Source organism: Chrysemys picta, chromosome 25 (genome assembly GCF_011386835.1).
Source record: "Chrysemys picta bellii isolate R12L10 chromosome 25, ASM1138683v2, whole genome shotgun sequence".
Taxonomy (NCBI): domain Eukaryota; kingdom Metazoa; phylum Chordata; order Testudines; family Emydidae; genus Chrysemys; species Chrysemys picta.
Genome location: NC_088815.1, coordinates 11117543 through 11143139, shown reverse-complemented (window position 1 = coordinate 11143139; position 25597 = coordinate 11117543). Strand labels below are relative to the sequence as shown.

The window sequence follows — 25597 nt, the reverse complement described above, 5'->3', positions numbered from 1 at the left end:
CCCAAACCTGGGCTGAGCTGGGAGCTTGCAACCGAACCCGGGCGAGCTCCGCAGGGCACCGGCCGCACGGCTCCAGGCCCAGCTGTCCGGCATTAGGGAATCACCTGCTGCATGTTAACAGAGAGGGCTGCTTTCCTTCTGCCCCTTCTCCCTCCCCCCTCACATGCAGGACCAGAATCAGGGGGTCACACACCATGGGCAAACTGGTGCCTTGCGAGCCTGCAGCCACCCGGCTAAAGCGCTAGGGACATTTAGCTGCTCTCAGTGACGATCTGTACTGTCTCCATACGCCCGATAGCAATGCTGGGTCTCTGTCACTCACTCTCTCTCTCTCTCACACACACACCTCTTGCTTGTTATTTCCCCGGCACAAAGAAAGCCATTTCACGTGGGTTCTGATTCACAGCTGCTCGTGATGCTAACGAGCCAAGACGGCTGCTAAGCCAAAGAAGCATCCGCTTTGAAATGACTAGATGCTCAGGAACCGTGGGTTCAAATCCCAGCTGGGCACATTTTGAAGGGGAATACATTGACTTCAGCACAGTATGCCGTGAGTGAATCTTGAGAAGGAGACTTTAAAGCGCAGAGTTTCCGCATGGACATTAAAGACACCAGAGCCCTTTCTTTATGGGGATATTGGCGAACCGCTTGGGCCAACGGGGCAACAGATTCCTTTGACATGAGCGGCACTGTTTATATACAGGACGGGCCCGGCGCTGGACTATTCTTCTTTTCATGAATAAGAGCAGTAACTCTCCAGCCACCGGCCGTTGTGGGAGGCCCATCTTTTCACTGACATCTGTTCGTCTGAAAACAGTCTCTATTCCCGGCAGGAGCCTGCAGTTATTTTAAGGACCTGGGCTTCCCCTGCCTCCTTTGTCTACACTGCCACAGTCTGGCGACACGTTCTTTGCGTTTATTCTTCCTGCTCTTGGGTTCCGATCCAGCGAAGCTTTAATAACAACGATCCCTAGCTCTCCTCGGCAGACCTCAAAGTGCGGGCGGTATCATTACCCCCATTTTACAGATGGGGAAACCGAGGCACGGAGCAGGAAGGGACTTGCCCAAGGCCACCCAGAGCCTGAAACAGAGCCCAGGTGTCCTGAGTCTCAGCCACTGGGCCACCCTGCCTCTCTCTCCAGCCTGTAACGCGGCTGCCTAGAAGGGATGATTGGCAGGGTTTATGGAAGAAGTGCTCTCTTGTGGCCACTTCCCCTTCCGGTAACCTGGGCTCCTGATGGATTAAAGGTGTGCGGGCAGCACAGGATTAAATACATCGGTCTCTCAGCACTTTACAAAGGAGGGTCGTTACTCCCATTGTATGGATGGAGAAACTGAGGCACGGGGAGACGGGACTTGCCAAAGGTCAGCCAGCAGGAACAGAATCCAGGTGCCCCAGTCCAGGGAGTCACATCGCTGCTCTACTACTAACAACCACTCTAATGACTCCATTTGAGTTACGCTAGGGATGGATTTACCCCCCCCATGACCACCCAGAACTCCCCCAAACTGAACAGTACACAAAGTACTTGGATGTCCCCCCAATTCCAACCCCATTTTACCGCGCTTTTCACCCCTTAGGCCTGGCAGCAGGCGGCGTCAGTCTTGGCCCTCCCCAAATCAGAGGAGCCCATCCACCAAAACACCAGACCGACCCTTTCCTCTCCGTCCCCCACCCCCGCGGCCAGGTAACGGTGCTCACAGCCACCCTGAAATCAGGGCATGGGGGAGGGGGAGGGGAGAAAATGATACCATCCGAGTACCAGCCTCATTGACAGCAGAGATGGTGCAAAATTCAGAGCCAGATTTCCACCCTCAGGGCGGTTAGGAGCCTATTTGGCCTGTTAGACACACAGGGCTGAAAGACGAGCGGCCTGTCTGGCTCCGGGTTCGAATCCTGAAAGCCCCAAAGCACAGGGATGTTTGGTTTGGAGGGTGGCGACTGGGGAAGCTCTAACAGAACAGGCCAGCAGGGGACACGGACATGGAGGCGGGTTCTCAGCGCTGAGCTAGAGTCATTCCTGGTGTCGCTCCTGGAACATAACCAGGTGTGACCTATTCGGCATTGGTAAGGCCTCCTCCGGAGTACTGTGTCCAGTTTTGGGCCCCTCACTACAAGAAGGAGGTGGAAAAATTGGAGAGAGTTCAACGGAGGGCAACAAAAATGATTAGGGGTCTGGAGCACATGACTTATGAGGAGAGGCTGAGGGAACTGGGATTGTTTAGTCTGCAGAAGAGAAGAATGAGGGGGGATTTGATAGCTGCTTTCAACTACCTGAAGGGGGGTTCCAAAGAGGATGGATCTAGACTGTTCTCAGTGGTGGCAGATGACAGAACAAGGAGTAATGGTCTCAAGTTGCAGTGGGGGAGGTTTAGGTTGGATATTAGGAAAAACTTTTTCACTAGGAGGGTGGTGAAGCACTGGAATGGGTTCCCTAGGGAGGTGGTGGAATCTACTTCCTTGGGGGTTTTTAAGGTCCGGCTTGACAATGCCCTGATTTAGTTGGGGGTTGGTCCTGCTTTGAGCGGGGGCTGGACTAGATACCTCCTGAGGTCCCTTCCAACCCTGATATTCTATGATTCTATGACGGGGACCAAGAAGGAATCAGGCCTCTGGCGTGGAAATCCAACTGGTTAATTTCGGTCCTGGGGGGAAAACAGGGCTGGTGATGAGAATGTCCAAGTCTCCCACCCCCAGGACCTCTGCTAGGAGCCCCCACGGGCTGCGGTTAGCAAGCTGCTGTGGGTACAAGTCCCAGCAAGTTAATCCCACACCAAAGCTCCCCCTGCCAGATCATTGGAACAGGGGGGGAAAAGCCAGGAGGCCAAATTTCCCCTCCCACACCAGATGAGCCAGAAGGCGGGGGGCTGGGAACTGGGGGAGGGGGCTCATTGTAGCAGGTCTCAGGAGACAAGGAAGCAGTTCTTTGCAATGCTGGCATAACCCAGTAGTGTAGACGCAACCGATAGTGATAAAGGAGGTCGTGCTATAACCACACAACCTCCCCGAGCGATGGATTTTTCTCACCCCAGAGCGCCGTAACTATCAACCTAACCTGAGACCAGCCGAAATCTGCACCTTCCACAGACAGATCTTATGTTACTGCCCCGTTAGGGATGGTTAATGCAGAGCCCACAGCATTACCGGACACCCTCGGCTGCGCACAATTTTTAACCTGAGCGCGAGGCAGGAGCCAACGGTGTGAGCAGACCAGGGGTGCTGGGATCCTCCGTTGTAACGCAACAGCGCCCCCCCCACTTTGGAGACCTGGGGCACAGCATTTCAGCCACCGCTTTCCACCGCTGCCTTCCACTTTGGAATCCAGGCCGAGCGAGGGCCCGATTTTAAGGCATTGCGCTGAGCTGCCCCGGAAGTCGCCGGGAGTTGCAGGCGCACTGAAAATCAGCCCCTCAAGTTGGGCACTAAAAACATATATCACTTTCCGGAGTGTGGCCACTAGCCTGCCTCAGTTTCCCCCCCCCCCACACACACACACAGGGATAACAGCATCTCCTGCCTTGCCAGGGCTCTGCGAGAATGAGGTCGCATTTGCCAAGCACGTGGAGAGGTAATTAGCACAATTTTATCAATGAGGGCGACAAACAGAGCCACGCCCATGAATGGGCATCCTTGGGCTTCCCGGGTGCCCAAACCTGCGTTGGCTAAAGAGCAGTTGTGAGCAGGTTGATGGGGCAGCAGCCAGACATGCATCCGAAGAAGTGGGTATTCGCCCACGAAAGCTCATGCTCCTATACGTCTGTTAGTCTATAAGGTGCCACAGGACTCTTTGCCACATGGCGAGTCACTTTGGGAGGAGAGCTGAGCAGACTAGAAGAGGAAAGGAGGGGACCAACCTTGCGCACAGTGCAGGGACAGAGCCTGCATCCTGCAGAGCTCAAAGGATAAATCCTAGCCCAGGCTGACTGGGGGATCACTGGGTAGGACCGAGGCCCCCAGCCGGCTCCACACAGGTGCCTGACCACATGGATCAGGACCTCAGACTGACTGGGGGTCTCACACCCAAGGGCTGCATCTAGGGTGCAGCTCACAGGTGTTAACGCATTGATCGGCACAGCAGCCCCGGGAGTAGGGAAGGGCTGTTAACCCCATTTCACAGATGGGGGCTCCGACCTGCAAAGGGATTTAGGCGCCTAGCGATTTTGGAGCACTCGGCCTTCAGTGACTTGCCCAAGGAAGCCTGGGGCAGAGCAGAGAATTGGACCCGGGTCTCCCAGGGGCTAGCCTGAGCCGCCCTTCCTCTCTCATGCCCATACCTAGGTTTAAGACGTGATGCATCACAGAGGGTTTTAGCCTCTCGTCTGAGCCACTCAAACGAACAGATCTGTGGCTCTCTCAGCCAAACTGCTTTGCGTTTCACTCTCAGGAGCCGCTCGGCTTCCCCCCCCTATCAAACACCAGGGGCCGGGCCGGGCGACTCCCTCTGGACAGCGGATCCAGCCATCGCCAGGTCGGGCAGCAGCCCTTTCCCACTGGTGGCCGGACTCCCTCCTCCCGAGTGGAGCGGACGGGACAGAGACGCATTGGGGATGCCACTCCGAGGGGCGCAGGGATCTGCAGCTCACCCGTCGCCCAGAGCACCCCAGCAAAGTGAAAACTCAAAGCAGCTGCCTGGCTCCTAAATCCCACAGGGCTTCTGTTTCCAATGCCAATGAGACACGCTCCTCTCCTGCCTGGGGCTTTTCTAACACGGGACACTTTGTACACCACCGCCCGGCTGAGGAGCTCAAAGCAATTGACCAACAGGGCGCAATTAAGCTTCCCAATACCCCTCCCCCAGTTTTAGCCCTGTTCCACAGATCGGGAAACTGAGGCACAGAGCAAGGACGTGCCCAAGGTCACATAGTGAGTCAGTGGCAACTGGCAGAAAGTCAGCTGGGAATGGAACCCAGGAGTCCTGCCTACCAGCCTTGTGCTGTAGTCACCAGACCATCCTCTTCCTCCTTCTCATACTACAGAGGGGGTGCAGAGCAGGGGATACAACGCATCTGAGATCACGCAGCACGTCAGGGGCTGAGCTGAGAATCGAAGCCAGACTCTTGGGCTGGTGCTGTGAACACTTACCCCTGTTCCTCCCCAGCATTAGGTGCATCCTAGCAATTCCTACATGCTTCCTCTGCTGGATCAAGCACTGCCCCTGCCTGAATCAGGATACGGGACAGGACTGTCCATAGCCACACGACAATACACAGTGCATGAAAACATGCATGTCAATAAACTCGGAAGATAGGAGCCAGAAGGCAACAAAGGGGCAGGAACACACGTGTGTGTGGGGAGGGGGGGTTATGGGTGTTTCATAGCACTGTCTCCCCGAAGCTTGAGGGTAAAACTCCCCCGTCTCCAGGATCTGCAAGGAGGATCCCGCAGCTGAGATCTAAGATTGGGCTTTTCCATAGCACGCCCAGATGCAGGGGATTTTTGCATCACTTCCCAGCCCAGCTGTGCCCTGCACCCAGGATCTTCCACTGTTTCAAAGACCCCAGGAGGGAGATATTATTAAACGTGCTTCAAATCCTCTCACTCGCCTCTACCTAGTTTAATGCCCAGACCAAGGCAGCCCTTTTACACACACACACACACACACACACACACACGACATCGCTAGTGATATCTGGCACCCCCATCTCACTGCTGCAGGGCTGGACTCTGGAGCCATCCCCTCCTCAGCTGGCCCTGCGATCTCTCATCAGCTGCTTGCTACAGGCTTTTAACAGCCACGTATGAAATATTAACAGCGGGAGACGCCAGCCTCCAGGGCAGCCGCCTGGCGGGCCTGGGCACAGCCGGGCACTGGGGTACACGGACCACTCTGAAACCGGTGCCGGCCATGCCCCCACAAGGGCACCTCTGGGAGAAGCCAGAGGAAACACATTTTCTATCTAGCTTCTTATACCACCGCCCATCACTGTGGTATCTGAGCCCGCCCACACGCTGGCAGGACTGGCGGGAGCTGCACTGTGAGATGAGACCATCCAGGGGGTCTTTGACAACATGGGATGCAGATATACCTCTGAGTGTCCAAAGCAGGGCCTGGGGTAGGCCAGCATGTCCTAATGGGGGGGTGTTTAAACGGGAGGGCGGGGGGCAAGGACAAACCTCTCAATTGTTGGCCATCATCCAAACTTTCAGTAAAAAAACCCAAGTCTCTACCGGTTACAGCAAACCTTGCAAACACGAGCCACGGGGGACCAATGCAGCAGCATCTGCCTGAGTCTGCAGAGAGCCTGAAACAATTGCTCTGAAGTGGGAACGGTCCTATGTGTTTCCAGGGGTGACGACGATACTGTAAACGTCAACACGTCATGACGACACTGGGTCATCCAAGGAGAGGAAGGAGGAGTCCGGGCGGGGAGAGAGACAGGAGGGGAGAGGGATGAATGAAGACCTTGAACACAACACGGGGCGGGGAGGGGTCATTCTCCGGTTGTCGAGGCTCAGCTTTCAGAACGGTGGGACGGACACACTTGGTCACACAGCGCGCAGGGGATTGACTTCCCTGCCGAAGGACATAGGTACACTGCAGGTAACGTCCCCCCCCCCCCCCACACACACACACACGGCAGCGTGTCTCTGAGCCTGGGAACGCCTCCCAGCACAAACTACATTACTTGACCCTCAGCTCTGAGACTTGCTGCCCCAGGGTGGGGTTTGGTTTTTTTTTTTGCAGTGCAGACATCCCCTCCCTTTTCCATGCAATGTCCCTGGCCGCCCACAGGACGGGGCCAGGCCAGCACTCGCCCATCCGGCACATTCCCGCCTCCCCCTTTGTAGGGATGGCGTTATTCCAGCAGGCCCGTTCTGCAGAAGGAAGCAGGCGGCACGAAATTAAACCGTTTATTCCGAATGGCCGCCGTGGTTATTAATAGGAGCTATTTGCCGGGGAGGGAGCTGGCCACAGGCAGGGCTGCTCCGTCCACGCACGGCCCTGACAGGAGCGGAAGGAATTACAGATGGAAGAGATGGAAAAGAGCGAGCGGAGCAGCGAGTCCTGCCGGCCGAGGTTGGTTTCCTGCTGTCATGCTCCTGGCAGGTGAAGGAACGGGGATCCAGGAGGTGGGGATTCGTTCCCAGCTCGGACACCAACTCCCTTGGGCCAGTCACTTTCTCTCTCTGGGCTTCAGCTGTAAGCAGAGATAACGAGTCTTCCTTTCTCCCATTTCAGCTCGTTAGCTGGGAGCTTGAAGTAGGGGAAAGCCCCACTTGAGGGCTCCCAAACTAGTGAAAGGGATATTACCCAATTCCTATGTACTACCCCGTGGTTCTCAACCAGGGTACGCAAACCCCAGGCGGTGCGCACAGATCTTCCAGAGGGTACATCCACTCAGCTAGAGATTTGTCTAGTCTTGCAACAGGCTACATAAAAAGCACCCACAAAGTCAGCACCAATTAAAATGTCAACCAATGACTTGTTCACACTGCTCTGTAGCCTGTACACAGAAATGGAAGTACGGGATTTATATTCCAGATCCAAGTCGGCCATGGTTCAGTAACAATTTGCTGTGACGCTTTTGTATTTTTATGGTGGATTTTGTCAGCGAGTCGTTTTGCAGTGAGGTGAAAGACGAATCGGGCTCCTGAAAGGGGGACGGGAGTCTGGGAAGGTTGAGAGCCCCTGTACTACACCCCCCTGAGCCCCCACGCAGGGACTCAGGCGGAGGGGCAGGATGGGAGAGACAGGGGATGGTGACACAAAAGTGAGGCCCAAAGCAAGAATCTGAATCTTATGCCGAAGGAGCCTCCCGCATCCAGCGGAGCCAAGGGAACGACAGCGCTGTGCTCTCCCCCTCCTGAGTTGGGTCACGGCGCAGGGCCACGCTCCTCGCTGACGGCTCCACGGCGGTGAGCGGCTGTCAGCTCTGATCCAGTGTGAGCGGCGCTTCCCTGGCGCGATTCCTCACAGCATGGGGCAGCTTCTTGCCGGGGCAGCACGGGCTTTTTGGGGTCCCCTGCCGAGCGTTCCAGCAGCAACCCGACTCAGGGCCCCGCGTGTGGGCCAGGTTCAGCGGGAAACAAACCCAGAAGCCCATGCTGCCCTCAAAGCTGGGTGTGACCCCCAAATCCCAACCTCCCCTTAGGGATCCCAATCCCTGCCCAGCCCCAGCAAGGAATCACCAGGGGAAACACCAGGAGTGTGCCAGTGACCTCCCTCGGGCAAGGGTCGGGTGAGACTGCCCCTGCTCCTGACATTGTCACACCCACAGCCGGTGACGTCACGCTTGTGACATCAGAGGAAGATGGTCTCTGCAGCCCCAATCACTCCAAAGTTCCCTTGAATTCAAAGGCCCCAGAGTGCTGACGTCTCAGCCTCTGCTCTGCAATGTGTCGGGGAAGGAATCTAAGTGCCCGATCCCTTGTCCCCATCGACACCCAGAGAGGGTTTAAGGATTAGGTAAATGCCACCCCTATATTACAGGTGGGGAAACTGAGGCACAGAAACGTGGCGCAACTGATGCAGTTTGGCCCAGGAGTTGGGTCAGAGTCAGGTTTAGAACCTGGCAGCTCCTCGCTCTGGTCTCTGACCATCGGCCCCCCACTGGCCCCCGTTCCAACTCCCTTTAGACCCTCATCCCATTGCCAGGAAATCCCCAGTTCAGATGCCACTGTGAGCATGGAGCATAAGCACCGACCCTGGTGAGAGGCAGACGGATGTGCGTGAAAACACGACTGGATGTGCACAGATGTGCACAGACACATCCGCTGCTCTGATGGAGTTTAAATGCCTGGGCCAGTCTAATCAGCCACTGACAGCCAGTCTCAGTGAGGCTGGGGGGGGGTCACGTGTGTGTGGGGGGGTCCACGGGTGTGTGTGGGGGAGCATTTGGGGTCACCTAGGCAGAAGACAGCCAGGCATAGCATAGGTGGCACCATCCGTAGGACTTTGCCAAGGCTCCCTTCCCAGAGCCAAGCGTCGAGTGTCCGTGGAGCGGGTGGCAGGCTCTGGGTCATGGGAAAACTCCTCCTAAAGTCTGGGATGAGGCCCGGCGAACCTGTCTCTCCACAAGGCGATCAGGAGCCGGGCAGGGAGCCCGGAAGAGAACGGAGAGTCAGGGGCGACAGAGGCAGGCCCCCGTCGAGGAGCCCGGGTCGCTCGCTCCCCTTCCTGCTAGCGGCGAGGCAGCTGGGGATGGTTTTGAGAGGCCATCTTCAGACGGGAGGAGACGAGGGAATTTAGGGACAAAGCAGCCGCCTCTCACGGCCTCTCCCAGGCCCCCCGCCCACCCCGTGCACGGAGATTTGAGGGGTGAAGCAAGGGGGCTGGGCTCAGCAGCTGGAGGGCTTCAGAAATCAGCCCCAAGAACCAGGAACTCCCAAGTCCAAACCGTTTATTAGCACCCCCTCCCCCTGCCAAAACAACCACCCAGCAGGGGCAGAGATAAGGGCACCCACCGGGTGGCACTACCCCATCAGTTGGCCCCTGTTTAGATAGGCCGAGGCTGGTGGTTGACAGCCCTGGATGGCCGTGACCTTCAAAACTCAGTCTGGTCGGCTTCTCTGTGCTAGACGCAGCCTCAGGCCCTGGAGTTTCCAGCTGCAAACCGCCAGCCCAGAGCCCCCCGAGCTCGCCAGGCTGGACTGCGGAGGAGAGAGAGCGGCCGGCGGGGAGAGCCCAGAGACCTCCCGGGCTGATGTCGCCGTGCTCAGCCTCCGCACTGCAGACCGTCTCAGCGCTGCCTGGGCGGCAGAGCCATTACTCAATCCCATCCCCTCTGCCGCTCGGAGCCGGGCGCTGGCGCTGCCTTCGCACCCAGCCTCCCCTCGCCCGCAGACAGCGAGAGACGCCAGGGAGCCGCAGGCAGTTCATGGCCCATCGCGGTCCTGTGGCAGCTCAGGGAGCAGCGGGTGACGGGCCCTGCTCCCGTGCCACAGACAGCGCTCCCAACACGGCCAACAGCGCCTGCAACGCGGTCAGGAAACTAACTGACACACGCCGGCAACTGGTACACACCCCGCCACACACACAGAGAGGCTACCGATACACACACCAGCAACAGTACACCCAACACACGCAGGCAACTGGTACACACCCCGCCACACACACACAGAGGCTACCGCTACGCACACCAGCAACAGTACACACCACACACGCCGGCAACTGGTACACACCCCGCCACACACACAGAGGCTACCGATACACACACCAGCAACAGTACACACCACACACGCCGGCAACTGGTACACACCCCGCCACACACACACAGAGGCTACCGCTACACACATCAGCAACAGTACACACCACACACGCAGGCAACTGGTACGCACCCCGCCACACACACAGAGGCTACCGCTACACACACCAGCAATAGTACACAGACCACACATACCGGCAACCGGTACACACACCTCACACAAAGGCTACTGCTATGCACACCACCAACAGTACACACACCACACACATTGGCAACTGGTACACACACACACACACACTCACACACACAGAGGCTACCGCTACACGCAGCAGCAACAGTACACACTACACACACCAACAACTGGTACACACACCACACACACAGAGGCTACCGCTACGCACACCAGCAAACAGTACACACACCACACACAAAGGTAATCGGTACACACAATCACAAAGGCAACTGGTACTCACATCACACACACACAGGCAACTGATACACTACACACGCACACTGGCAACTGGCACACACACACCAACAACCGGCACACACACCGGCAACTGGGTACACACACCACACACAGAGGCAACCGCTACACACACCGCACATGCAGGCAGAGGGACATCCTAGCTCACCCGCACAGCCCCGGGTGTACATAACACCCCACAATACCCCATGCAGCGTAGTTGAGGGTAAGGGAATTTTCCTACTTCTCATGTGGGGACTTCGGGGTTTAATGCAGTTTACCCACTTCTTTTTTTACCGCTACACCCATCTACACAGTTACACGCCCAACCCTCACCTGCCCCATAGCACGTTCCTTAGCGCTTCGCGTGTCCTTAAGTGCCTTGGAGGTAAGAAAACACGACAATGAATCCTCCCAGCCGTCCTTGTGAGACAGCCTGTTTTACAGAAGGGGAAACTGAGGCAGGGGGCGGAAAGGGATTAGCTCAAAGTCGAGTCAGTGGCAGTGGTGCTCCGGGCTCCAGTTCACTAGTTCACACTGTCTCTGCGCACGAGGGGTGAATGTGCACACACAAACGCCCGTGCCTAGACACACGCACTGATGTCCATTCACATCTCTAGGCATACAAATGCGGATGATACCAAACTGGGAGGGATTGCAACTACTTTGGAGCACAGGGTCATAATTCAAAATGATCTGGACAAATTGGAGAAATGGTCTGAGTTAAACAGGATGAAGTTTAACAAAGACAAATGCAAAGTGCTCCACTTAGGAAGGAAAAATCAATTTCACACATACAGAATGGGAAAAGACTGTCTAGGAAGGAGTACGGCAGAAAGGGATCTAGGGGTTGTAGTGGACCACAAGCTAAATATGAGTCAACAGTGTGATGCTGTTGCAAAAAAAGCAAACATGATTCTGGGATGCATTAGCAGGTGTGTTGTGAGCAAGACACGAGAAGTCATTCTTCCGCTCTACTCTGCTCTGGTTAGACCTCAACTGGAGTACTGTGTCCAGTTCTGGGCACCGCACTTTAAAAAAGATGTGGAGAAATTGGAAAGGGTCCAAAGAAGAGCAACAAGAATGATTAAAGGTCTTGAGAACATGACCTATGAAGGAAGGCTGAAAGAACTGGGTTTGTTTAGTTTGGAGAAGAGAAGACTGAGAGGGGACATGATAGCAGTTTTCAGGTATCTAAAAGGGTGTCATGAGGAGGAGGGAGAGAACTTGTTCACCTTAGCCTCTAAGGATAGAACCAGAAACAATGGGTTTAAACTGCAGCAAGGGAGGTCGAGGTTGGACATTAGGAAAAAGTTCCTAACTGTCAGGGTGGTTAAACACTGGAATAAATTGCCTAGGGAGGTTGTGGAATCTCCGTCTCTGGAGATATTTAAGAGTAGGTTAGAGAAATGTCTATCAGGGATGGTCTAGACAGTATTTGGTCCTGCCATGCGGGCAAGGGACTGGACTCGATGACCTCTCGAGGTCCCTTCCAGTCCTATAATCTATGATTCTATGATTCTATGAAATGGACAGCGCACACTTATCAGACACACAATCCCAGAGGCACTCACGTCTCCCCGTGTGCGCACACAGCACACTGAATCCACACACACGCCGCAGACACCTGTGTATTAGACTGACACTTCTCTGGGACAGGGACTGGCTTTTGGTTCTGTCTGTACAGTGCCTAGCGCAACGGAGTCTTGATCCGTGACCCGGGCTGCGGGATGCGATCCCCTCCCAGGGCTGACCCAGGGCTGCCCTCCATTGGAAGGACCGGCCTGCCCAATTCAAAGGGAGCCTCAAAAGACACCACCCCCAAAAACACACACACACAGATGCAACATACGCCTCAGGTAACCACGTCCCAACTCCCTCCCGCTCCGGACACAGATACGGATCCACACAGGCGGGTGCCTGTGGGCTTAGCCTCCGGCTCAGCTGGGCGACGCTCAGTCCGGGGTGGGGAAGTGGGGGTGACGATACACACCCTAACCGACCCCCGTCACCAGCCTCTCCAGCTGGGGAGGAGCTGGCTATTCAGGCTGGCACCAAGGGGAAAGGGGACTGGCACAGAGGGGGCGGGGAGCTAAATCCAGGGGAGGGTTCGTGGGGTGAGACCTTGGCTCAGTGGCCAGGCTGGCACCCTTCATAGACTGGTGTCCCCAACCATGCCATCTCTGGGGTGCAGGAGGAGATGCAGGGGTAATACACGAGTGGGGTGGGAGGGGCTTAACAATAATCCAGGCTGGCCACAAGCTGAATGAAGGCGGGAGTGTGGACTAGTGGTTAGTGCAGGAGACTGGCAGGCAGGATCCCTGGGTTCAATTCCCAGCTCTGACCACGTCTTCCTTGGATGACCTCGAGCAAGTCATTCAGTGCATGTGCCTCGGTGTCCCCAGCTCTGGGATCCCAGGAGACTTAGTTTAGGGTTGTAAAGCGCTCTGAGCCAGCGAGACAATACGTTAGACGCGATCCCATTATTACTAGGATGACAGGAAAATCCAGGCCAGGCCAGTTGTACTAGGGGCAGCCAGTCATCACCAGGTGATGGCCTGTGTGAAATGAGTTTGCCAGGTCTCATCCATTCCTAGCGGGCAGGGGCCCCTACCAGCGAAACCCAGTGCACGTTTGGGAGCAAGAACCTGCTTTGCAGAGGGGCTGATGGCACAGGACTCTTTGGCGGGAGTTCTAAGCACCCAGCACCTTTGGCTACTGAGCCATAACCCGCCCCTTCTTAGCCATCTCCTCAAGCTGTGAGGCCTGAACTCATCCATCTCAGCCCTTTGGACTCTGGGCCAGAGCACCAGAAGAAGCTGCCTGTGCTCTGATGGAGGAAGGGAACGCAGCCCAGCCGGCCTCGGGGGCAGGCAGGTGCCCAAAGGCCAACGGGCCGAGAGACGCCCCTTACCTCTTCCCACTGGTGGATGTAGCGGATGAGCCGGGAAAGGCGCAGCAGACGTAACAGACTGAGGATCTTGGTGAAGCGGACGATGCGGAGGGCCCGGGCCGTTTTGTACACCTCCGAATCGATGCCCTTCTCCACGATGAGAAAAATATAATCCACAGGGATGGAGGAGACAAAATCCACCACGAACCAGGTCTTCAGGTACTTCTTCTTAATCCTCTCCGGGTCCAGGATGATATCCGTGTTGTCCTCGATGATTATCCCTGTGCGGAAGTTCAGCACCAGGTCCATGAGGAAGAACGTGTCAGAGACCACATTGAAGACGATCCAGGGGGCCGTGGTCTCCTCCTTAAAGAAGGTGATGCCCACCGGGATGATGATGAGGTTGCCCACCATGAAGAGAAGCATCGTGAAGTCCCAGTAGAACCTGGAGAGGCAGAGCAGATGGAGACATCACCAACAAGCCCTCCGCATTCCCTCTTGGTTTACTGTGCTCCCGCCCCTGACCATCCTCACAACGGCCTCCTGCAGGCGGGACCCTCCTGGGAAGCTGGGGTGGGACATAGAGCTCCGTGTGGGGCTCCAAGCAGCGCAGGGTGGAGTCACCCCGTAACGGGTCGATTTGCCAGCTCTACCCCGGAGGGGCGGCGTGGCAGCAGCATTTAGGCACAATGGGCAACATGCCATGTGGCGCCTTGATGCCAGATAATCCCTTGTCCCACTTCCCTCTCCTCCCCATCCCTGCCTCATACCTGCTGCCGGGAAAAGCTTCCCCGTGTGTCCGGTCCCTCCTCCCCTAAACCCAGCTCTCTGGAACCTGCCCCCCATTCTCCTCCCTTCCTTCACCCTCCTCCTCGTGGGGCTCTGTGCTTGTCTGGAGTAGGGCCTGACTGCAAACACGTGCAGTCCAATGGCTGGATGAGGTCACCCATGGTGGGGGTGTCTGCAGGGCCCCACGCTCTGCGGGGCAGGGGATTTTCTAACGCTAGGTCTGTGCACGTTCAAGGTGCCGGATCAGCATCGGGCTGGACGATAAAACGGGAGCTAAGGAGACGGAGCAGCAGGAAATGTAGCGAGCTCCATCAGCCTGAGCGATCTGCAACCCCCCATCGCTTGGGACAAACAACCAGGCTGGGGGAGGCACTGCAGGGACAAGGGGCACAGACCCCAATTCAGCAACCTGGGGCCTACTGGCCACCCAACTGCCTGAGCTTCTCACGGCTCCCTCGTCCTTCCTGGTCATGCCGGGAAGGCAGCGCTGGAGCTGGGAACAGAACCCAGGAGTCCTGACTCCCCGTCTCCTGCTCTAACCCCTTGAGAGCGCTTCCCTTCCGAGAACAAGCCGGATCGGTGTCCTCTGACCCGGAGCCATTCAGGGCCCAGAGGTGGAAATCTGTCCTGGGAAGGGACAGAGCACTGACCCCAGGAACCCCGTCTCCCCAGAGGCTCCACGTGGAAGGGGGGAAGTGGCGGGGAGGGGGAAGGGAGCCTCTCTCTCTCTCTCTCTCAGGGATTGCCTCCAGAGAGAGGCTGGGTTTGAATCACGTACAACTGCAGCTTAAGCTCGTGCTTCCTGCAACCTCTGTTAGACAGAGGGAGGGGGGGCGGATTAAGGTTTGGGGGTCTACTCTCGCCTCCCGAGTGTGTTTTCCACCCGGCCCCAACTCCCCGGGCCCTTCCCCGCCCCTTCAGGGCCAGCAACGACCTTTCCCAAGCGCCTGCAAGGTCGAAGCAGAGCCCCACGGCCCCATCCTAACATCAGCATGCTGCTCCCGTCTCCTCGTTAACATGGTGCTCACCCTCTCCGGGAACGCACCAACCCCTTGCAGCAGAGCAGTCATGTGTCCACGCGGGTGTGTGTGTGTGTGTGGGGGGGGACACACGGAGAGAACGCTGCGGGTTTAACAGCCTGATGCTAAAGAAAAACACGTGCACCCCCTCCTCTCGCCGTAGCCAGGAACGCAGCCAGTGCGCCCCTTGCATCCCCCCGGGGTCCCTCTGTCTAACCTCCAGGTGTCTCTGAGCAATTGGCTGGGGCGGCTAATTCCCAGCCTCTCGTCCCCGTGCACCAGATACCCTGCTCGATAAGATAACGACACGGGGCCGGGATGCGGTTTTTGTAAGCACTGGGTGATGCCACTGCTCCGAAGAGCCTCATTTTCTACATGGGTGGGTATTTCATCGCTTACTCTAATGATGGCAATTTATTCGTGCAGCTCCCGGGGGCACCTCGTCGCATAAAAGGTCTCAAAGCCGCAGGACCGAAGCAAAGGCAGGTGCAAGCCACAGAAAACCCAGAGAGGGGAAGCAGACAGATATACGTGGTCACTCCTGGCTAAGGAGCTAGTATATATTTGGGAGGGGGGAGGTTGGCTGTCCTCTCCCCCCTGCATTCTCTCCCCCATAAAGGCCGGCACATGAATAGAATTAAACCTGCATCTTTCAAAAGGAAACGCAGCTCTCCCTTTGCAGCCAGCCTCCTGACCTTTCTCCAGTGACAGCCTGCACCTGAGACGTTTCCATGGCAACAGCTAGTGATGTCACAGCTGCACAATTATGACTTCAGAGCACAGCACGGGGTGCGTCTCCAAGGTACCCTTCAATTATCCCCCGAGGATGCAGAGGGAACATTCGCAGCCAAGAGGAGAGAGAAGCAGTATGGTCTAGTGGCTTTGTATTGAGGGCCTGGGGGTCTATTCCCAGCTCCGCCACAGCCTTCCTGTATGACCTTGAGCAAGTCACCTAATCGCTTTGTGTCTTTGGGTCCCCCTCTAGCCGGTCAAGGAGGCAGCAACGGGTAGCAAGAGAGCTCCACCGGGACCTCCTCAGGGAGCGGGTAGGTGGTGGGGATTCCACCTACCCAGACATCACAGTAATCTGAGGGCCTCACCTGTATTAGTCAAGCTAGTCCTGTGACTCAAGTATTATCCCCATTCTACCAACAGACACCTGAGGCAGAGAGAGGGAATCGAACCCAGGTCTCCCACGGTCCCCTGTCGCACCTTAACCACAAGACCACTCCCCTTCCCTTTCAAAGTCGCAGGGGGGCGGGGGCTTAGAGTTCAAGGAACGCTGGAGTAGGGGGAGACTAACAGAGGAGAAAGGCCCCCAAATCTATTAACAACTGCACAAGCCATCTTGCCCCAAATTCAACAAGCTAGATCCCAAAACACCCCTACGACTCTCGAGGGTAGCTCTGCCCGACTCAGGGTTCCAGGGGCCCGGCCGAAGCAAAACTTTCTGTCCTTGCCTCCGCTACGGGTCTGCCAATGTCAGTGTAACTTCCTTACCACTATCTCCTGAGAACTTGTCCCAGACGCTTAAGAGTTCTAAACTCCCTCAGCGCAGAAGCCTGCTGCAGAAGTTTGCACTAATCCTTTTAAATGTTAACACTGGAATTTCAAGACTGCAGATGCAACAACAGGGCAAACAATCAGATCAACCCCATTCCTCCTACAAACACTACTTCTAGGATGTATTAGCAGGCGTGTCGTAAGCAAGACACGAGAAGTAATTCTTCCGCTCTACTCCTTGCTGATTAGGCCTCAACTGGAGTCTTGTGGCCCGTTCTGCGCGCCACATTTCAGGAAAGATGTGGACAAATTGGAGAAAGTCCAGAGAAGCGCAACAAAAATGATTAAAGGTCTAGAAAACATGATCTATGGGGGAAGATTGAAAAAAATGGGGTTTGTTTAGTCTGGAAAAGAGAAGACTCAGAGGGGACATGATAACCTTTTATGTACTTGAAAACTGTTGTTACAAGGAGAAGGGGGGGGGAATTGTTCTTCTTAACCTCTGAGGATAGGACAAGAAGCAATAGGCTTAAATTGCAGCAAGGGCGGTTTAGGTTGGACATTAGGAAAAACTTCCTAACTGTCAGGGTGGTTACGCACTGGAATAAATTGCCTAGGGAGGTTGTGGAATCTCCATCATTGGAGATTTTTAAGAGCAGGTTGGACAAACACCTGTCAGGGATGGTCTAGATAATACTTAGCCCTGCCATGATGGTAGGGGACTGGATTAGATGACCTTTCGAGGTGCCTTCCAATCTTACGATTCTATGATACGATTCCTCCTAGGCTGAAATCTTGAGTTCATTCGAATTCAGCACCACGGACAGCTCACCGCGGTCAGCGATTCAGAGCAGAGAACATTTGTAAACTAATCCCCAGCAACAGAATGCCAGAGAAAACGAAACAGTGCAACCATCAAATATTTTTCCAGCCCAGCCTAGAATATGCTTCATTACCAGAGTGCAGAAAGCAGAAAATTTAGGGTGAGTAAACAAGCAACACATGACTCGTGTAATAGCAGGGAAGGAACCGGCATCCCCCCTACCATTAACCAATTCCACATTTAATTAGTCATGATGCTGCTTGAAGGTTAAGAGCCATCGGGATAAATAAGGATTTAAAGACACAAAGAGCAAGGCCCTGATTTCCACATTCTACACTGCCACCCACTGGCTTTGTGGGTGCTCAGCACCTTTTAGACCAGGCCCTAAGGCCAAAAGTGTCATACCGAGTTGTCTAAGGTTAGGCTCCTAAATCAAGATTGAGGCACCTAAGTATAAACAACCTGGTTTTCAGAAAAGCTGCACACCCACATATCCACCGGAAGATCACGGGAGCAGTGGGCCATCACCGCTTTTGAAAAAAGGGATCGGGCCACTTATTTAAGTGGAAAGCAACAGAGGGTCCTGTGGCACCTTTGAGACTAACAGAAGTATTGGGAGCATAAGCTTTCGTGGGTAAGAACCTCACCTCTTCAGATGCAAGTAACGGTACAAACCAGGTTTGAAAAGTTTGGCCCAAGTGTTTAAGATCCAGTGAGACCTACGTTATTGAACCCAATCTCAAAGAGTCAAGTACGCAAGGATTCCAGCACAGCTGTGTGTGCCGTGGCCACCAAGGATTCCAGCACAGCTGTGTGTGCCGTGGCCACCAAGGATTCCAACACAGCTGTGTGTGCCGTGGCCACCAATGTCCTGTATGGATCCTTTGAGGGATTGCTTTGCAGCATTCTTAGCAGGCATCCAAAAAGATTCCCAAACCCTTAAACCATGTCCCTGAAGCAGCAGTTGCTAGTTTATGTTCCTGATGAACAAACTACCAAGCCTGTCTCCCATCTATCAAATATGAGCACTTTGCATTAATGCCCTAGCAAGGAAGAATCACCAGTAATAACCAGTTCATCAGAGCGTCTCTCAGCTCGCAGAGAGAGGGCATCAGATAAATACGGAGCTAAGGTGTCATTTTAAAAAACCACCCCCAGAAACAACAGGCCAGACATCCCAGGGAAGCAATACAAATTCTGGTAAAACGACTAGAGCAGGAGCTGCATGCGTTGCAACATCAAAAGCCACATGGGCAACTTGCCATGGGTCTAAAGGCTTCAGCTAAGTGGCACAAAAGTGTTTATCGAAAACACACACCTGCCATAACACTTGCTTTGACATATCCCTGCCTGGTAGCTCAGCAGCCATTGCTTCACCATCAGGACCTCACCAGAAATAAAAACCTGCACTTGCCCGGGTTTATTTCCCATCTGCAGTTGCAGAGAAATGGAGCCTTTGAGTCAGATTACAGGACTCCCGGCCATTCCTTAGGCACGTTTTGATCCTCAGCCTGAACTCTGAGTTTCTCAGTCCCAAAGCAAATACACAGAGACACACACACATTTGCAGCCGCAACGAACTGAGTCATCCACAGTGCATTGCTCTCGTTTTTAACGTTCCCGGGTCGTGTGCATGCTTCAGGGCTTAAACCAAGCTCTATCTACTAGAAATCAGGATGCATCCTAACGTGGGGACAGATTATTCCACATCTGTCTACTGTGGGGTTTCCTGCACCTTCCTCTGTAGCATCTGGCACTAGCCCCTGTCACAAACAGGCTACAGTACTAGATGGACCTTGTGTCTGCCCAGTACGTTTGTTCCTATCAGCTGGAAGTAAAACTCTTTTATAACAACACTTTGTGCTATTCTAGTGACTTATATCCACAGATCTCAAAGCATTTCACAACCATGTTTTGGTGTATTACATCTCCTCACCCTTCTATGTCTCAATTTTACAGAGGGATAAACTGGGGCTTAGAGAAATTAAGCAATTTGCCCAAGGCCACTGCCGAACTGGGAAAAGAACCCATGAGTCCTGACTCTTAGTTATCTGTCTCATCTTAGCTTTAAAGTTTAGCTTCAACCGGGGATAAAAGCGCTAACCAGACATTTTTAAAAAGGCACCAGGAACAGGAAATAAATGGAGTGGGTAACAGAAGACAGCTCATCACTGGGTGGGTCAATTCTGCATCGTATGTTTCAACATGTCATTCATAAGGTTTTTATCAGATTTGCAACTAGTGATACGAAACAGTCACCCTGTTGCCTCCTAGTAATTCAATATTTGTGTAAATAGGGACGTTAGCTCCTGCAGCATATCTCCCCCTTGCATTTTGCATGAATAATTATAGTGCTCTGCCTGTGATGAGATACATTCTGCAAATGGGTGCGATTATGAAGTGATGTCACATATGCAGATGGGCATGATTTTATCTTAAACTGAGAAAATGGATCTTGCAAGGAAAACATTGCTGGAAACACATTCCATTATCCTGATCAGATTTTGGGATGAGAAATATCATTTGGCATAAGCATTAACATGTAGAGTGGAAATCAAATAAAGCCAAATCCGTATGCACCTTGATATGATTTTTGAGATAAATTCTTCCCGGATTTTGCTCTCTCTGTGTATGTATTAAATCTGTGAATGTAACAGGATGGATTTGTTATGAATTCTTTTTATTCGGCACCTAAATGCCCCAGGTGATACTAGCAAATGAGTCCCTGTCTGCAAAGGGTTTATAGCCTAAATAAACAAAACAGTCAAAGGATGGGAGTGGGGGGAAAAACACAGAGAGGAAGTGACGTGCCCATGGTGGCACAGCAGGTTGGTGGCAGAACTGGGGACAGAACCCAGGGCTGTTGCCGTCTAGTTCTTTGCCCTCGCTGCTGCCTACCAGATGACCTTGTGATTGAAGCCCATCACAACGAATAACGCATGGATTTTGATTCCCAGTTCTAACACTGACTCACTGCGTAATCTTGGGCAAATCTCTTAGTCCCCAATTCTGCCAGGCGCTCTGAAAGAGCAGAGCCTGGTGCCCGGGCAAAACTCCACTGGCATCAGGAGTGTCTGTAACCAGCACATGGAGTTGCTGACACAGAACCTATTGCAGAATCGGGGACGTCAGTGTCTTGTCTGCTGTAAAACGGGATAGAGGAGGAGGAGACGTTTCACAGGGGAGTAGCGACGCACAATGGATAGCGTTTGCAGAGCCCTGAACGAACGCGCCACAAAAGTGCAAGGCACTGTCTGTTCTCGTCTCTTGTTACAACACAATTTAAAAGAAAGGCTTTGTAATGGTCCCACTATCTGCGAGAAGTAGCTCCTGGCCCTGGTAATTCCTAATTCTCTTAAACACAGCCCGAGCATTGCCACCGTGATCTCATTATGACAAGGTCAAGACAGACAATGGAGATGACACTACAATGTCAAGATGAAACAAACAGATGTCAATGCAAGTTACGCGCTAATACCATTTAAACGCACCACCCCAGATAACGTTAGAACAAAGCAACGACAAATGGAATGAAGAGGGGGCGGGGGAGAGACATTCGGGGCAGATTCTGACCTGAAACCACTGGGACTGAATTGATTTCTATGGAGCGGATCCTTCCTTTCTACGCTGGTGTGAATCACGCTCTTTATGCTAGCTGCTTATTCCGCATTAATGCCTCAGGACAAATGATGTGTGGTGGTAATTGACCGGGAGGGGAAAGGTAGAGCTGGCTACACCAGAGACTCATAGAAAAAGATTAACGACCCTACAGGTTGTTAGAATGGGATAGCTCAGTGGTTTGGCCAACTAAAGCCAGGGTTGTGAGTTCAATCCTTGAGGGGGCCACTTAGGGATCTGGGGCAAAAATCAGTACTTGGTCCTGCCTAGTGAAGGCAGGGGGCTGGACTCTATGACCTTTCAGGGTCCCTTCCAGCTCTATGAGATATAATATATGGAGATTTCCTGTGAGTATCTCGGTCATGTTTCAGCCCTGCAGCATATCTGGCCCCTTCCCTGAGAGGGACCCACACCATGGGGAGCGGGGGAAGGAGATCCACTGGATGGGACCTGCTGGAGAATTCCTGTAAGGAATCGCAGTCAGCGGACAGGAGCTAGAGTCTTCTGAACTGGGGAAACACTACAGAACCATTGACATGCGCTCCCGCAAGCATGTAACCAGAACAAGGAGCAATGGTCTCAAGTTGCAGTGGGGGAGGTCCAGGTTGGATATCAGGAAAAACTATTTCACTAGGAGGGTGGTGAAACACTGGAATGCGTTACCTAGGGAGGTGGTGGAGTCTCCTTCCTTGGAGGTTTTTAAGGCCCGGCTTGACAAAGCCCTGGCTGGGATGATTTAGTTGGGAATTGGCCCTGCTTTGAGCAGGGGGTTGGACTAGATGACCTCTTGAGGTCCCTTCCAACTCTGATATTCTATGATTCTACCTCCCCAGACAGTCTGTTCCTCCAATAAACACAGCCCGAGCCAATGGAGAGAGGGCACTGGGCTGGGAGTCAGGAGACCCCTCTTCTGACACTGACCTGCTGTGTGACCTCGGCCAAACCATTTCCCCCGGATTTGCCTCCCACCCCTTGTCTGGTCTATCTTTGGGGGCAAGGACAATCTCTCACTACATGTTTGTACAGCCCCTAGTACCACGGGGCCCTGATCTTGTAGGTGCTGTTTGGATACAGATAAGTAAGATCCCCCAAATTCCCCACACACCGCTTTGGAATTCAGTTCAATCCTCTATTGAAATGCCCATATAAACAGACAGAAAGCAGCAGCAAAAGCCATCAAGGGAATAAAACAGCCCATTGGTTCAGGACACAAGGTTAAGTGGCTACCACAACAGAGGGGCTGGAACTAACTGCAAGACTTTCTGTCCGCCGCATGGGTGCTCTGCATCGCCTACTCTCCAGAGGGGGAGACAGCCTGCATTGCTCCTTGCAAAACGCTGCTGGAGAGAGAGACACGCAGGTAGAGCAGGAACAGCAAGGGAAGGAGGAAGAAAATGGTACCCAAGCGGGCTTGAGCACCCAGATGTCTGGTGACAGCTGCATCCTCTGCAGAGTCTTTTGCCTTGGAGAGTGTGGGTGATGGGCAATCTTTCAGCCCCCAATAATCACCACAAAACCCCCCAAAGCTGTACCAGATTTGATCAGATCACACGCCTCCCCCCAGCAGTTTGCATTTAACTCTGCAAACACTGGGACCAGTCAAAGCTCTCCCGAGGGCTTGGCAGAGGAGGTTGGGGCGGCGGGGACGACAGACTACCGTGTGACACGCCAGATGGAAAGGACACAGACGCCGCTGCAGTAGCTTGCGTTCTGCTTGGTGAGTCCCAAGGGGCGCTAGTCCCATGGTGCCGGATGAAAATCTTGCTGGGAACCCTCAGCGCCGAGGACCTGGCTTCACCCACCCTGGAGAATTAAAGCTAGTAACACAATCTGGCCTCATTAAAACATCCTGTAGTGCAGGAGGGGAGAGAGACACACACAAAGCTGCTGCATCACTGAGGTTTAAATAAGGGGAGAGACCAGAGCCTCGGCCGCTGTTATGCCCACCCCACTTTCTGTTTACATGGCCAGCGCCGTGCTGGTGGCAGGGAGAAGCCGGTTGCTGTGGAATATTAGACTGAGGGGAGGGGGGAACCATTGCCCACTGGGCTGGGCCATATTTTATTCCCGCTCCTTGCAGCTGCCTTCCCATTTCTGCCTCTCTGGGAGTGACCCCCGGACAAAGCCGGGTCTCTGAACACTGCTGGGTCACTGTGATGGCTTCCTGTTTGGTTACAGGCACCTCGGCGGGAGGGCTAAGGGGTTCAGAGGCCTCCTAGGTGGAGGAAACGCCCAGCCCTGGGGAAAGGCTAAGGGATGCCCTTGTCAAAGGCACCCAGCTTGGGTTCCTCACTCCCTGTCCCCAAGGGAAGCCGGAGGCCTGGTGCCCGCTCAGATGGGGCTGCTGCTTCAGCTGGGGATCAGGGCTCCCGCGCCCCCAGGGCCAGACGGGAGGGGAAGGTGTAAGCAGAACCTGGGCTCCTCTCAGCCCCTCCATTCTCCAGGGACAGCTCAAGGTGCCCTCTTGCCAAAGCATCGCCCGGCCTCCCAGCCAGCCCTGGCCTCTCCCCCTGGCGCTCAGCCTCCTCCCCACCCTGGAGGGGCTGATCAGTGGGATGGGGTGGGGGAGGGGGGGAAGATGAGCTAGGTTCCCCTGCCCCTCTGAACTGGGGAAACACTGGCTCCCTCAGAACCTGAAGTCGCTGTAGGGGGGGATGGTCCTGCTCCCTCCTCCAACCTGGGCTCCCTGCCCCTCTCTTCCCCCCACCCATCCTGGGCTCACACGCACCCCCCTGGGCTCCCTGCCCTTCTCTTCCCCCCACCCATCCTGGGCTCACACGCACCCCCCTGGGCTCCCTGCCCTTCTCTTCCCCCCCATCCTGGGCTCACCCCCCATCCCGGGCTCCCTGCCCCCTCTTCCCCCCATCCTGGGCTCACCCCCCATCCCAGGTTCCCTGCCCCCCCTCTTCCCCCCATCCTGGGCTCACCCCCCATCCCGGGCTCCCTGCCCCCCTCTTCCCCCCCACCCTGGGCTCACCCCCCATCCCGGGCTCCCTGTCCCTCTCTTTCCCCCCATCCTGGGCTCACCCCCCATCCCGGGCTCCCTGCCCCCCTCTTTCCCCCCATCCTGGGCTCACCCCCGATCCCGGGCTCCCTGTCCCCCTCTTTCCCCCCATCCTGGGCTCACTCCCCATCCCGGGCTCCCTGCCCCCCTCTTCCCCCCCATCCTGGGCTCACCCCCCATCCCGGGCTCCCTGCCCCTCTCTTCCCCCCCATCCCGGGCTCACCCCCCCCCATCCCGGATTCCCTGCCCCTCTCTCCCCCCCCTCCCGGGCCTCCCTGCCCCTCTCCCCCCGTGTTTGAGGTCGCTGAAGGGGTGATCTAGCCCCCCCGGGGTCCGGCACCTGAAGTCGCTGTAGGGGTGGATGATCCAGGCCCCCGCCGACTTGACCCGCTCCTGCTCCCGCTCCACCGCCTTCTGGGAGCCGAACATCCGCAGCGAGAACTTGTTGACCCCGGGCTGGAGCATGGCCCCGAGCTGGCGCTGCATGAAGCTCGCCTGGCTGCCGCGGGGCTCGCCGCCCTCCTCCCCGCCGGCCCCGTCCGGCCCCCCGGGGGAGCCGCTCTCGGTCTCGGCCCCGCTGCACGAGAAGGAGACCTTGGGCTCCCGGGGGGGCTGGGGCTCGGCCTCCGGCTCCCCCCGCCGGCACTCCCCGTTCGGGGAGCCCTTCCCGGCCCGCCCGCTCATGCTGCCGCCCCGCAGCTGCCGCTGCCCGCGCTTGGCCCCTTGGCCCGGCCGCTCCTCCGGGCCCGGCGCCCCGCCGCCGCCGGCCGCCGCCTCCCCGCCGCTGCCCGTCCGCATGCTGCAGCCGCCGCCTCCCTCGCCCGGCCCGCCCGAGAGCCGCAGCCGGCGAGTGGCGAGCCCAGCCCGGCCGGGGGGCGGGGAGAGGGGCGGGGAGAGCGAGCGAGCCTGGAGAACCGCGGGGGCGGGGGGCGGATGGAGGAAGGGGGGAGAGGGGGAATGAGGCAGGAGGGATGGAGGGGGCAAGGATGGGGAGAGAGGGAAGGAGATAGAAGGAATGGAGGGAGAGACAGAGATTGGGAGAAGAGGGGGGATGTGGCAGGAGGGATGGAGGGGGGACGGATGGGGAGAGAGGGAAGGAGGGAGAGAGGGAATGAGATAGAAGGAATGGAGGGAGAGACAGAGATTGGGAGAAGAGGGGGAATGAGGCAGGAGGGATGGAGGGGGCAAGGATGGGGAGAGAGGGAAGGAGATAGAAGGAATGGAGGGAGAGACAGAGATTGGGAGAAGAGGGGGGATGTGGCAGGAGGGATGGAGGGGGGAAGGATGGGGAGAGAGGGAAGGAGGGAGAGAGGGAATGGAGGGAGAGACAGAGATT

General features: G+C 55.5%; 1 protein-coding gene across 1 annotated transcript in view; it reads right to left on the bottom strand.

Annotated features, from left to right (window-relative positions):
- Window positions 1-25142, bottom strand: part of HCN2 (hyperpolarization activated cyclic nucleotide gated potassium and sodium channel 2) — a 41252-nt gene extending 16110 nt beyond the window's left edge. Inside the window, exons 1-2 of the mRNA XM_065578248.1 lie at window positions 24602-25142; window positions 13527-13950 (exon numbers count right to left, since the gene is read on the bottom strand). Of these exons, the coding sequence (XP_065434320.1) occupies window positions 13527-13950; window positions 24602-25059 (882 nt within the window). The 5' untranslated portion in view covers window positions 25060-25142. The remainder of the gene's footprint in view (window positions 1-13526; window positions 13951-24601) is intronic.
- Window positions 25143-25597: the final 455 nt, after the last annotated feature.